Genomic DNA, 15,352 nt, shown 5'->3' with positions numbered 1-15,352 from the left:
TACAGTACAAAATTGCCGACTCCGCTCCTATTTACCTAGGAATTATGAGAAACTGCTTGCTTGAACCAATTTGGGACGATTTCTTAGACTGTGAAATCTCCGCTTACGCGCTAATAACGCAAAATAGATCGCGATTTAATTTATCCAAAACCTTTTTTTAACCTTAATTTAAACCCCCAGAACCTTTCAAAAAAAAATCACGGGTAAAACATCTTTTATTAAAATGTGAGCTCAGGACAATTATCGATTTTTGAAGTACGTGAAAGAGTAATTTTGCTGAAGTGTTTTTTATCCAGATGATTTTCGTCTTTTAAACAAGTCATTTTTGACTAAGATTTTTTATATCTTCTCTAAACATTGATGTTTTGAAATATTAGAAAAAAAAATTAGAAGTAGATAATTTTTTAAAGTTGTGTGAAAATTGCCAGTTTTGGTCATTTTTGGATAAGTAATGCATGCTAAATTTTAGCTAACGCGTACGTTAGCAAGCATAAAACACCAAAAGTGAAAAAACTCAATTTTAATTGACTTAAATTAAAAACTCAAAAAAATTCCATCTTGAAATTATATCTTTGCACTCGAGATTCAGAGTTGGGGACGGGGAAAATTTTGCAAAAACGAAACAAAACTTTTTTCATTTTTTTTTGTAAACTTGTGGATTTATTTTACGCATGAAAAGCGTCATTTGCGCTTCAAAGATGTCCGAAAATGGAAGGCTTCACCATAATATTAAAATTCATGTTTTCCGACTTCCGAAGATGGTGACAGAATATTTGTGCACGGATTTGTTTTTCTCCACTTTTTTATAACAATTTTTGACAAAACATTTCATGCAGTGAGAAGCTTTTGACATCCTTAACTCTTGAAAAAAAAGATATTCACCTGCGAGCGGTGTGTTCAATGAGGAATCGAAAGATTCCAATCAGGCCAGTTTGGGTTAATAAAAAAAAATCCGATGTTCAATTAACGCGTAGCTACAGCGACAAATCATTCCAGCACAAAAACATTTTCAATATGATTTCGGACTGGCTAACTGATGCAATCCCAAAATTACTCATCACTTTATACTTGGCCTTGCGAGTAAAGAATTTTTTCGAAAAAAAAAAGTTTTTTTTTTTTAATTTCAGCTAGTTTGTACATTAACCAAGGGCAAATAATCAGAGCTACGATCTTTGAAGGTATCAAACTTTGGTTTCAAAGACTTACTATTTCAATCCAATTCTGAAAACGCCAAATTTTCTGATCTGCAATAACTTTCGCATCTGAGTGATTTTTCAGATGAACAAGCGGAGTAGAAAATTGATCATGCGACGTGAAACATTCTGAGTGAGAAAATTGAATTCATCAGTATTAAAACTTTACTAAACTCGGCTGAGTTTTACATTTTCATAGAGGGTAGCACTGATCATTTGCCTTTGGTCGGTGTGGAAGGTTTGCTGAAGTTTGAAGCAAATGTTGTCCAAATTAGACATTTATTACAGGCATTGTCGCGAATAGCAACCAGAATTCGCGCTTGATTTTGTTTCTTTTTAACACCGAAAGCTATTTAATACACATTAAACTCTGCTTAGACGTGATATGTGCACTCTCGGTTGAGTTTGATACAGAAGGCACTGTGAACTTGATCATTCACGCACACATAGAAATGCCTTGGGATCATAATTGTAAGCATATTTGACCTGTGAACAATTTTAGTGAAGTTGGGCACCTATATTTCTAATTTCTAAGTTTTTCAGATTTTAGTGAGTTAATACAAGTTCAAAACCACCAGCTCATTTAGGGGGTGGTCCAGAATGTCTCGCAATAGATGCAGCCATATGTGGTGTTTTGTTTGTGAAAATTTTGCCCTTAAGGGGCGGATCTGAGACTTTTTTTTCGTGGATAAAGAGGAGTAAAATTTGCCGAAAAAATCTTAGTCGACCAAATCTGTTTTTTTCTTCCATCAGCAGTTTTACTGTCAATTGTTTTCATAATAACCTATAATTTTAAAAAGTGAAGAAAGGACCAATAAATTCTATTTCAAACATCTGGTATTCATACTTATTCTTTCAAAACCACTAGTTAAACTACAATTGTTTTGTTCATGTGAGGTGGGGTGAAAAAAGAGCCAATCTTCCGAGCTCTCAAAGCTCTATAAATATCGTAATTTGCTAAAAAGTTTGGCGCTGCATGAAAATTTTTGAAAGACGAACTGAAAGACAAATGGCGCTTTTGGACACTTTTTGGATACATTTGACCCATTTATTGCGTTTTTTGTTCGCGTTATTACCTCAAATTTAAATTAGGTGATCAGTGTTCAGTGGCCGAATTCGGCGGTCAGTGGCCAAAATCTTCAGAAAAGAGGAGGGTGGCCCCAACCCTTCTAATAAAACTCTTGTTTTACTTCAAAACAAATTAAGAGGACTGCAAAAGACATTGAAATCATTCAAATTTGCTGTAATTTTGAAAACTCGTTTTTTTAAAAACTTTTGTATTCAAAAACGTGTTTTAAATTAAAAAATTTCAAAAGGGTCGAAAATGTCTGTCACAGTTTCCCGAGAATTGCAAGATGGAAACGATCTTGCACATTGTGTTCCTTCGAATGATAATGAGGCTTAACTCCTCAGTTTTGGTTATCTTCTGCAGTGAATCAAAATTCAGAATAACAAGAACAGCCGCGGGTCGCTCTTCAGATAGCACAGAAAGTTCCGACCGCGCAAACTTTTATGAAAAAAAAAAAAAAAAAAAAACTGTAAAGTAGAAACAATTTTAAAACTAATTTACAAGGTTCAAACATTTTTTTAAAGTTTGCGCGAGAGGCTTGAATTGACTTATCAACTATATAAATTAGTTATACTTAAACAATATTGAAGAAAAAATCGCGAATAGAGAAGAAAAAGAATTAGATTAAAAACTTCAATTTTTATCGTCACGGAACGCTGAGTCAGTGGCTGCCCAGTTCGTGAAATAGATGTAACAACATAATTGTTTCTATAACAACAGTAACAATATAAAACTGCTACATAGAGATTTTTTCACAGATAGCAAATCCACAGAAGGTTGGGAAGTGCCATAAGCGTTGGGTCTAAAAACGTTTTTCACTCCGTAAAAAAAAACAGATTATTTACGCTAAAATCATTAAGTTACGGTCAAGCACTGCAAAACAAGAGTTTCCATATTAATCGGCTGAGTGTTTAATTCACCTAACAGTTTTTGCTCTAAGGAAGAGTTTAGTTTCGGTGTTTTGAGAGATATTACATGACGCGGTCAGTACAACTCAAAGATGCATGTGGTATCCTCATCTGATATCCCGTGAGGCATACCAACACTAGCCGCACTACAGAGGGCAGTGTAACTTAACAGAAAACAAAAATTCATCAAACTCTCCAAATGATTCATTCAGCATCAATGGAATTAAAATTCAAGAACTGAGAAACAAGTTAAAAAGGTTAAATTTTTAGTTTTGATGTTTGTTAGTTCTGAGATTTGCTGTTATGTTTTAGGTGATGAAGCTGGGATGAAGGAATGATTTATATATACTAACAATTTATGCTTTATACTAACTAATTGTTGTACTTTTATATTCAATAAATATTTTTTTTAAAGATATTTTCAATTTACTGCAGATTTTTCAAGGAGATTGACTAGTGTTGTTTTTATCGGTCGTTATTGCTTAATTATTAGGTTTAGCGCCATTAAAGGTTATTGAAGATGTTTCTTCAAATTTTTATGTCAGTAAAGGAAAATTTAAATTTACTGCTGGAAGTATTCTAAATATAAAAGTTTGATCTAGTTTTTGTCGTACAATCATGATATCGATTAGTAGATTTCTTCCGAGTCGTACGTCGTCTCTTGTCCGAGATCTTCGTCCAATACCGGGTAGTTCTGGTATTGTTCGGAAAATTGGCTCTGATCTAATGAGTCGTAGAGACATTTCTACTAAGTTTTTGTCATATAACATTTTTATTTAAATGTTGTATTTGTCTAATTATATTCTAATGTTCTGGTTAATTTTTCTAATCTAAGTTGATAAAAGTCTTGTTCGAGACTTTTGGTCGCATCAGATGAGTTTATTCTTTGTTTGGTAAACTCATAGAGTAATTTCAGATAAGGTACACCGTCTGCTCGTCACGCTATCTTATTTTCGGCCGGATAGATTCGTGCAACTTCTTAGTCAATTACCAATCTTAATCTTACTCTTATATCTCCTAGTCTCAATAGATCTAGTGTACACCGGTTTATGCGAGTTAGTTTCTAGAATGAAAACAACTGTATTCTAAGTTTAACTCAAATTGCTCTGGTGCTGAAACTACAATTAGTTTCAGCACTTACAAATAAGTGGGTTGTTAGTTTGATGGAGTATGATTGGTTAGTATTCAATTTTTTATAGAGATAAAATATCAGAATAATATCCCATAATAAATTCAAGTTTAGATCTGGTTCCATTCTGAATGATCTCTGAAAAACTGACATTAATCATATTGTCTATCCATGCGACAATCGGGGATGCAGTTTGGTTAAAAGATGTACCCGCTAAAAGTTACTAAAAAAATCTACTGCATGGGAACTTCTTATAAATTTGTAGGAAATTTACCCTTTTTTACTACTTCATTTGAAGCATGGTTGTAACAGAGCAATGAAAAAACAATAAAATCAGAAATTATTGCACAAAATTACAATTAACACCCTAAATTTGTTTCGCTACCGTAATTACGGATAAAAATCTTGTTTAGGAAGTAAGTTTTTCTTTTTTATTTATGTAAAAAATTTTCCAATTGCATTCCGAACATTTCCAAAATAAAATGTCGGGCAAAAAAACGTGTTTTAAGGGAGATTTTAATATTCAGTGATGTCTCATTTAGTCAGTAAGTAAAAACTAACCGTAAGAATTTAGCGTCCATATACAGTTCATTTGGTTAACTCATGTTGTGAATGGCCAATCTTTGCCAATGAAATTTCCTGAAATGTTTGAGCGGCTGCGAGAAATTTTACCCCTGGTTTACAAAAATCTAAAAGTTATTGAAAAATGTTGAAAGTTTTTGTTGGAAAAGTTTGTATCTTAAAGTTTATGATGAAAAAAGTTCGGAACTTTATCGCACAAGTTTCATAGAAAATTCTCTAACTACTTTAAAAAAAAACTGGTGAGTAACTGTCTTAGAGCTTAAATTGCTAAGCAATTATCTCCTAATAAAAGTTCAAAGATAGAGACTTTTGGTCAACCCGGGATACAAACAAAAAGAAAAATTAGTTAGTATGTAAATTGTCCCTTATTTTCTAAATAATTATTCAACTATCTATTAATTCGCAAGGAAGATTTACAAAACGATATTATAATTACAAAAATAAATTTTTGAAACGTCCTTTTGGGCGGGAAAAACGTACTTTTCATTGATGAGAGAATATTACAAAAATAGATAGTAAAAATCTTGAAAGGACTATGTTGACGATAGACCAGAATCGTGACGTTTCTATCAGATGCACGTCCAATGTTGATCTCGTGCGAGCGGGTAGAGATGCGTACCCAAATTCCAGAAAATAGTGCAAGAACCAGGTAGCCCCAAAGCTCTTGTAAATCTAGCTAAAGCCGAACAGGAACAAATATATGGGAGCAATCAAAGCCTCGTCGTAAAACAACAACTAAATCGATGATGAGCTAATCAGCTATGCCAACTACTGCGCCCCGGAAAAAATTGAATCGTAATCCTAGTAAAACTTATGCCCACCCCCACATTCAGTTTCCATTAATTGGGTTAATCATTTGATTTGAGCACCAGTTTTTTTTAGATTGAGAAAGAACCAAAATAATAAATTTCCTATCGATTATAACTTATCTACTTCAATTTAAAATGTAATCATTATATAACGCTATATTTTTCCACATGTTTACCGAAAATTTTAAATTGATTATTTTTAATCTTTTGTTAAATATTAGTTTGCAAAATAATCCATTCCACTGTGTTATGAGCCGTTTGAGTCGATTATAATTCTTTCTATTTGCACATATTGTGTTTATCTTTTTGAATCTAAATTAAAAAAACTTAATAGTTTTCATAAACATTGGTGATGTTTTTTCATTATATTTTTTCAAGATGCAGTTTTCATTATGAGGCCAAACTGTGCGCTGGATAGGCGCACAATTTCTGGATAGGCGCACGGATTCCGCGTACAAACTCCAGTAACTTTAAATTTGTCAGCACATTAGTTTTGTCGTGAATTCCCCAACGAGCTAATATAGCTAGCTGTCCTGAGTTCGCAATTTTGAGCGGATTCCGCAAAAAATTAGCGGTTTTGCAAATGTCAGCGGATTTCAAAATTTGAAGTGGATTGTATTGTTGCTTGTTATACTGAACTGAAACAATCCTTGTGTAAGCAATTAAGAGCTATAGCTAGAATTATGGCAAATGCGTTAAGTTGGTCACGTTTTTCGTAATTTACATTTTAGCTGTTTCATAGAGGATTTCTTCTTCTTTTTCAACAGAGGCGAAGCTGTATTTCACAAACACTAGCGAGAACACGACTAAAAGCAGCTTTAAAAAGTGCAAAGGAAAGAAGTAGCGATAAGCCTCGAATTAGTGAAGTTTCGGCTTAGTCTAGTTTTTGAATCTGTGACCTAACTATTATAAATCTCACGCTCTAACCACTCAGCCACGGGAGCTTAAATAATCAAACATTAGCTAAAATTAAAGCAGAGAATAGATGCTATGCAATTTCTAATGCTACAGTGAACTTTCACCAAGTGAACACTTTTATTTGCGAGTTAGCTTAGAAAAAAAGGAAGGTTCGTACTAATACGCCAACTCTCGCTAGTGAGAGCAAAGCAATGAATTTAAAACGTAAACAAAAGTCAAATCGCGAATTAAATTTGAATTTTAACAAATTTAAAGATCATTCCAGAAAAAAAAACATTTCGATCAATATAAAAGTTTGAACTACGTTCATCGACTCTCAACAATAACCTATTTTATTCATTTTAAAGAAGTACTGCAGGGATTGCCCCTAACGACATTTAAAATTAAAAAACGTTAGGGTTTAGTTTCCCGACAGAATATTTTGGGACTTTTTCGCAATCCGAATTACCAATAACCATTCATAGGGCCATTATACTAAGCCGAAATTGACTGCCCGACGAGCTTTCTTTGAATTTTGTTAGCTTCTTCGAAAAAAAAACCAACTTACGCCATCGTTACATCCCACATTCGACATGGTCGCAGCAACACGAATAAATCGTCGCAGCAACGCGGAATGAATAAATCCACCAATGGTGAGTGAGAGGAAAAGTTTCCGTGCATTCTGAGGTCAACTTTTCAGCTGGGATGTTTTTAATAATATCACCGTCTGAATTTTTAACTGAGTTGACATCATCAACTCACACTTCATTCTTTGCTTCCTGAGAAACTTGATAAGTGGAAAAGTGGAACACTAAAAGAGCATGTTCATTTGTGGTGATATTGATACAAAATTGAAATAGCAAATTTAATAAATTTAACATATAATATTTATTTCAATCTAGTTTATTGAATCAAATTAAACGAACGACTGCTAGTTACAATATTCGAATTCAATAAAAACAAAAAAGAACCTCTACAACTGTTGCACCCGACTAACAAAACCCAAAATAAAATCACAGACCATCTGCTCAAATAATAGTTGCTGTTGTATGTTTTGTGAGTCGGTCAAATTACAAAATGAAATGGGACAGACGTGAAACTTGTTCAAATCCGATTTAACTACACCATTTTGTGTGGTGTCTAGCTGTTTGTTTGGTTGATGCATAGAATAGATTTAGAATTTCTAATAGAGTAATTCGAAGGAGGCGGGCGCTATTGAAGATAGAATTACTGCAGCAAAGAGAAAAGATAGAGAGAGAATAGAAGAAAGATAATTTGCTGTGGTTTCATTCCAGTTATTCATTGTTAGTCTTCGAAATAAATAACAGGAACCGCTTTCGCAGCATTCACAATTACACTAATTATCTAATTAATTAAAAAATAAAAAACTATCTCTGTACAATAAAACAACCGCCAAATTACATTACACTGTTTAGTTACAAACTGATGAATGCTAAAATCTCGTTTTCAAAATTATTTAGACTGTTTTCATCTTCCAGGATCAAATATGATCGAGATTTTCGACACTTCTAGCGAAGAGTTTACAGCTTATGATCTTAAAGTTTATGATGAAAAAAGTTCGGAACTTTATCGCACAAGTTTCATAGAAAATTCTCTAATTACTTTTTAAAAAAACTCGTGAGTAACTGTCTTAGAGCTTAAATTGCTAAGCAATTATCTCCTAATAAAAGTTCAAAGATAGAGACTTTTGGTCAACCCGGGATACAAACAAAATGAAAAATTGGTTAGTATGTAAAATGTCTCTTGTTTTCTAAATAATTATTCAACTATCTATTAATTAGCAAGGAATATTTACAAAACGATATTATAGTTACAAAAAAAAACTTTTGAAACTTCTTTTTGGGCGGGAAAAACGTGCTTTTCATTGATGAGAGAATATGACAAAAATAGATAGTAAAAATCTTGAAAGGACTATGTTGACGATAGACCAGAATCGTGACTTATCTATCAGATGCACATCCAATGTTGATATCGTGCGAGCGGGTAGCGATGCGTACCGAAATTCCAGAAAATAGTGCAAGAACCAGGTAGCCCCAAAGCTCTTGTAAGTCTAGCTCAAGCCGAACAGGAACAAATATATGGGAGCAATCAAAGCCTCGTCGTAAAACAACAACTAAATCGATGATGAGCTAATCAGCTATGCCAACTACTGTGCCTCGGAAAAACTTGAATCGTAATCCTAGTAAAACTTATGCCCACCCCCACATTCAGTTTCCATTAATTGGGTTAATCATTTGATTTGAGCACCAGTTTTTTTTTAGATTGAGAAAGAACCAAAATAATAAATTGCCTATCGATTATAACTTATCTACTTCAATTTAAAATGTAATCATTATATAACGCTATATTTTTCCACATGTTTACCGAAAATTTTAAATTGATTATTTTTAACCTTTTGTTAAATATTAGTTTGCAAAATAATCCGTTCCACTGTGTTATGAGCCGTTTGAGTCGATTATAATTCTTTCTATTTGCACATATTGTGTTTATCTTTTTGAATCTAAATTAAATAAACTTAAGTTTTCATAAACATCGGTGATGTTTTTTCGTTATATTTTTTCATGATGCGGTTTTCATTATGAGGCCAAACTGTGCGCTGGATAGGCGCACAATTTCTGGATAGGCGCACGGATTCCGCGTACAAACTCCAGTAACTTTAAATTTGTCAGCACATTAGTTTTGTCGTGAATTCCCCAACGAGCTAATATAGCTAGATGTCTTGAGTTCGCAATTTTGAGCGGATTCCGCAAAAAATTAGCGGTTTTGCAAATGTCAGCGGATTTCAAAATTTGAAGTGGATTGTAGTGTTGCTTGTTATACTGAACTGAAACAATCCTTGTGTAAGCAATTAAGAGCTATAGCTAGAATTATGGCAAATGCGTTAAGTTGGTCACGTTTTTCGTAACTTACATTTTAGCTGTTTCATAGAGGATTTCGCCTTCTTTTTAAACAGAGGCGAAGCTGTATTTCACAAACACTAGCGAGAACACGACTAAAAGCAGCTTTAAAAAGTGCAAAGGAAAGAAGTAGCGATAAGCCTCGAATTAGTGAAGTTTCGGCTTAGTCTAGTTTTTGAATCTGTGACCTAACTATTATAAATCTCACGCTCTAACCACTCAGCCACGGGAGCTTAAATAATCAAACATTAGCTAAAATTAAAGCAGAGAATAGATGCTATGCAATTTCTAATGCTACAGTGAACTTTGACCAAGTGAACACTTTTATTTGCGAGTTAGGTTAGAAAAAAAGGAAGGTTCGTACTAATACACCAACTCTCGCTAGTGAGAGCAAAGCAATGAATTTAAAACGTAAACAAAAGTCAAATCGCGAATTAAATTTGAATTTTAACAAATTTAAAGATCATTCCAGAAAAAAAAACATTTCGATCTATATAAAAGTTTGAACTACGTTCATCGACTCTCAACAATAACCTATTTTATTCATTTTAAAGAAGTACTGCAGGGATTGCCCCTAACGACATTTAAAATTTCTAAAATTTCTAGATTTAGAATTTCTAATAGAGTAATTCGAAGGAGGCGGGCGCTATTGAAGATAGAATTACTGCAGCAGAGAGAAAAGATAGAGAGAGAATAGAAGAAAGATAATTTGCTGTGGTTTCATTCCAGTTATTTATTGTTAGTCTTCGAAATAAATAACAGGAACCGCTTTCGCAGCATTCACAATTACTCTAATTAATTAAAAAATAAAAAACTATCTCTGTACAATAAAACAACCTCCAAATTACATTACACTGTTTAGTTACAAACTGATGAATGCTAAAATCTCGTTTTCAAAATTATTCGGACTGTTTTCATCTTCCAGGATCAAATATGATCGAGATTTTCGACACTTCTAGCGAAGAGTTTACAGCTTATGATCTTAAAGTTTATGATGAAAAAAGTTCGGAACTTTATTGCACAAGTTTCATAGAAAATTCTCTAATTACTTTTTTAAAAAACTCGTGAGTAACTGTCTTAGAGCTTAAATTGCTAAGCAATTATCTCCTTATAAAAGTTCAAAGATAGAGACTTTTGGTCAACCCGGGATACAAACAAAATGAAAAATTAGTTAGTATGTAAAATGTCCCTTGTTTTCTAAATAATTATTCAACTATCTATTAATTTGCAAGGAATATTTACAAAACGATATTATAATTACAAAAAAAAACTTTTGAAACGTCCTTTTGGGCGGGAAAAACGTGCTTTTTATTGATGAGAGAATATGACAAAAATAGATAGTAAAAATCTTGAAAGGACTATGTTGACGATAGACCAGAATCGTGACTTATCTATCAGATGCACATCCAATGTTGATATCGCGCGAGCGGGTAGCGATGCGTACCGAAATTCCAGAAAATAGTGCAAGAACCAGGTAGCCCCAAAGCTCTTGTAAGTCTAGCTAACGCCGAACAGAAACAAATGTATGGGAGCAATCAAAGCCTCGTCGTAAAACAACAACTAAATCGATGATGAGCTAATCAGCTATGCCAACTACTGCGCCTCGGAAAAAATTGAATCGTAATACTAGTAAAACTCATGCCCACCCCCACATTCAACTTCCATTAATTGTTTATCATTTTATTTTAGCACCAGTTTTTTTAGATTGAGAAAAATCCAAAATAATAAAATGCCTATCGATTATAACTTATCTACTTCAATTTAAAATGTAATCATTATATAACGCTATATTTTTGCACATGTTTACCGAAAATTTAAATTGATTATTTTTAATCTTTTGTTAAATATTAGTTTGCAAAATAATCCATTCCACTCTGCTATGAGCCGTTTGAGTCGATTATAATCCTTTCTATTTGCACATATTGTGTTTATCTTTTTGAATCTAAATTAAAAAAACTTAATAGTTTTCATAAACATTGGTGATGTTTTTTCATTATATTTTTTCATGATGCAGTTTTCATTATGAGGCCAAACTGTGCGCTGGATAGGCGCACAATTTAGTGTATGTATGTTGCTGGGTTCCAGAAACAAGTCTGCAAACAAATTCCAGAATCTTAGTGGATTTAATTCACAAAAGTTCCGTGGATTCCGCGTACAAACTCCAGTAACTTTAAATTTGTCAGCACATTAGTTTTGTCGTGAATTCCCCAACGAGCTAATATAGCTAGCTGTTCCTGAGTTCGCAATTTTAAGCAGATTCCGCGAAAAGTAAGCGTTTTTGCAAATGTCAGCGGATTTCAAAATTTGAAGTGGATTGTAGTGTTGCTTGTTATACTTAACTGAAACAATCCTTGCGTAAGCAATTAAGAGCTATAGCTAGAATTATGGCAAATGCGTTAAGTTGGTCACGTTTTTCGTAATTTACTCTTTCGCTGTTTTATAGAAGATTTCGCCTTCTTTTTCAACAGAGGCGAAGCTGTATTTCACAAACACTAGCGAGAACACGACAAAAAGCAGCTCTAAAAAGTGCAGAGGAAAGAAGTAGCGATAAGCCTCGAATTAGTGAAGTTTCGGCTTAGTCTAGTACTTGAATCTGTGACCTAACTATTATAAATCTCACGCTCTAACCACTCAGCCACGGAGGCTTAAATAATCAAACATTAGCTAAAACTAATGCAGAGAATAAATGCTATGCAATTTCTAATGCTACAGTGAATTTTCACCAAGTGAACACTTGTATTTGCCAGTTAGGTTAGAAAAAAAAGGAAGGTTCGTACTAATACGCCAACACTCGCTAGTGAGAGCCAAGCAATGAACTGAACTTAAAACGTAAACAAAAGTCAAATCGCGAATTAAATTTGAATTTTAACAAATTTAAAGATCATTCCAGAAAAAAAAACATTTCGATCTATATAAAAGTTTGAAATACGTTCATCGACTCTTAACAATAACCTATTTTATTCATTTTAAAAAGTACTGCAGGGATTGCCCCTAACGACATTTAAAATTAAAAAACGTTAGAGTTTAAAATAGATTGTTTCCAGACAGAATATTTTGGGACTTCTTTGCAATCCGAATTACCAATAACCATTCATTGGGCCATTATACTAAGCCGAAATTGACTGCCCGACGAGCTTTCTTTGAATTTTGTTAGCTTCTTCGGAAAAAAAACCAACTTACGCCATCGTTACATCCCACATGGTCGCAGCAACACGAATAAATCGTCGCAGCAACGCGGAATGAATAAATCCACCAATGGTGAGTGAGAGGAAAAGTTTCCGTGCATTCTGAGGTCAACTTTTCAGCTGGGATGTTTTTAATAACATCACCGTCTGAATTTTTAACTGAGTTGACATCATCTACTCACACTTCATTCTTTGCTTCCTGAGAAACTTGATAAGTGGAAAAGTGGAACACTAAAAGAGCATGTTCATTTGTGGTGATATTGATACAAAATTGAAATAGCAAATTTAATAAATTTAACATATAATATTTATTTCAATCTAGTTTATTTAATCAAATCAAACGAACGACTGCTAGTTACAATATTCGAATTCAATAAAAACAAAAAAGAACCTCTACAACTGTTGCACCCGACTAACAAAACCCAAAATAAAATCACAGACCATCTGCTCAAATAATAGCTGCTGTTTGTATGTTTTGTGAGTCGGTCAAATTACAAAATGAAATGGGACAGACGCGAAACTTGTTCAAATCCGATTTAACTACACCATTTTGTGTGGTGTCTAGCTGTTTGTTTGGTTGATGCATAGAATAGATTTAGATTTTCTAATAGAGTAATTCGAAGGAGGCGGGCGCTATTGAAGATAGAATTACTGCAGCAGAGAGAAAAGATAGAGAGAGAATAGAAGAAAGATAATTTGCTGTGGTTTCATTCCAGTTATTCATTGTTAGTCTTCGAAATAAATAACAGGAACCGCTTTCGCAGCATTCACAATTACACTAATTATCTAATTAATTAAAAAATAAAAAACTATCTCTGTACAATAAAACAACCTCCAAATTACATTACACTGTTTAGTTACAAACTGATGAATGCTAAAATCTCGTTTTCAAAATTATTCGGACTGTTTTCTCCTTCCAGGATCAAATATGATCGAGATTTTCGACACTTCTAGCGAAGAGTTTACAGCTAAATCTTTTTCACTTATATTAAATAAAGTAACAAACGCTGTTTGGAACAAATTCACAAATTAATTCATTGATTCAAAATTTGATGGTTTCCTTATAGGGAGAGGGGGAGGGAGAGACGCATGCAACACTGGCTCAATTACAAACTCCTGGTTCCTATTCCCAAATCAGAATAATCAATGCATTAGGAACCAGAACAGTTTGACCAAGCGAAACGAAAACCAACAAAAACTCCAATATTTCAGCCTTCAACGTGGAAAATGGTTCTCGAGTTAAGGATTTTGGTATATAAGGACGGTTATAGCGAGCGGTCTCCAAAGGTAAGATTGAAAAAATGAAAAAAGCACCGATGAATGTTGACATCTTTGGACAAGGTAGGTAGGAAGAGTAGAACAGAGGAAAGGTTAAGGAAAAGGTCAAACTCATTCCTCTCTCTCCCTCTTTCGATTTAGAACGAGTGTTCAGTTTTGGAATCTACTACTTTTTCGACCAAATCAACTGCAAATAGAATATAGCGAAGACGCATTTCATTATAAGTACACCAACTCGAACATTACATTTTGGGTTGTTTTGGGCAATATCACTACGATGTCTATAAATTATTTTCTGTCATCTCATTGGAACCAAATTTATGACTGAATTACAATTACAAAATTCGAAAAGGATAAAAGGAATATTCGATTAGATTAGAATGCAAAGAATAAAACAAAAGATTTGAGTACTAAATTATGCTCTCGAAATAAAAACTCGCATTCAAAGCTTAGTTTTACAAATGAATTCATTGCTCTAGGGAGGGTGGACACGATTTGAGTAAGTACTGGACCCTCGGAAGAAGAAATATTCAAAACCAGAAATTTCGACCTCGAATGGAATAGGCGCATTCGCATCACCGATATCATCACAAATGCACCATAGCACGCTTAATTTAGAGCTCGATTAGGAACGTTGGAATTGGCAATAAGATAGAATTTGCTGAAAGTCTGATCAGAAATGAATGGTAGAATGCATCTGTCTGTCACACATCATTCTGCAGCAGTTGTTGTTACTGGCCAAATTATTATGGTACAGTTTCTCAGTTTTTTAGCTACGGTTCTGCAATGGAGAATGCCAAATTATCTTTCATCCGTTCTCTGATTCCACTCTTTTTGGGTGTCGCAAGTGAGTTCTGGTTCTACCTCTATTCGTCATTGTCAACAGGTGTTCTATTGTATTGTTGTTTTTCGCTCTTCTAAGTACCATGTTGAATGAGAGAGAAGAGAGAGGAGAGATAGACGAGACGGTTGGTGTGTGGGTGGTGGAGTAATGTTCTCTTTTCTCTACTGTGTGTTGTGGTGGAAGTTGTTTTGTTGCAGTGTGCGGGCTTTGAATGGGTGTTGTTGTTGCCTATAGTAACTCGTACTGCCGCAAGTGCATGCGCTGTATGATGTCTTTGCAGTCGTTGAACACCCTTCGCACGTTCTCAGTGTCGACTGCACAGACAAAGTGTGGGTAGCAGAAGTGGGAGGAGGCGCTGCCTTGATTACTACTAACTGAACTAATTTGCTAAACACACAAAAACACCTGTTGGCTTGAGTAATTTATAATAACTAAAATTAGTCCTTAGGTAGGTTTACTCACCAAAAACTGATCTCGAATGAAACATTTGGCTTTGGTGAGTTCTGGGGGTTCATTGTGTTTGCTTCCTGAAACAGAAAC

General features: G+C 34.0%; 1 protein-coding gene across 1 annotated transcript in view; it reads right to left on the bottom strand.

Moving 5' to 3' along the window:
• Positions 1-12,952: 12,952 nt before the first annotated feature.
• LOC134843650 (guanine nucleotide-binding protein G(s) subunit alpha-like) overlaps positions 12,953-15,352 on the bottom strand; it is a 34,415-nt gene continuing 32,015 nt past the window's right edge. The window contains exons 6-7 of the mRNA XM_063859845.1: positions 15,275-15,339; positions 12,953-15,199 (exon numbers count right to left, since the gene is read on the bottom strand). Of these exons, the coding sequence (XP_063715915.1) occupies positions 15,041-15,199; positions 15,275-15,339 (224 nt within the window). The 3' untranslated portion in view covers positions 12,953-15,040. The remainder of the gene's footprint in view (positions 15,200-15,274; positions 15,340-15,352) is intronic.

Source organism: Symsagittifera roscoffensis, chromosome 4 (assembly GCF_963678635.1).
Source record: "Symsagittifera roscoffensis chromosome 4, txSymRosc1.1, whole genome shotgun sequence".
Lineage (NCBI taxonomy): Eukaryota > Metazoa > Xenacoelomorpha > Acoela > Convolutidae > Symsagittifera > Symsagittifera roscoffensis.
This window is presented reverse-complemented; position numbering and strand designations above follow the sequence as displayed.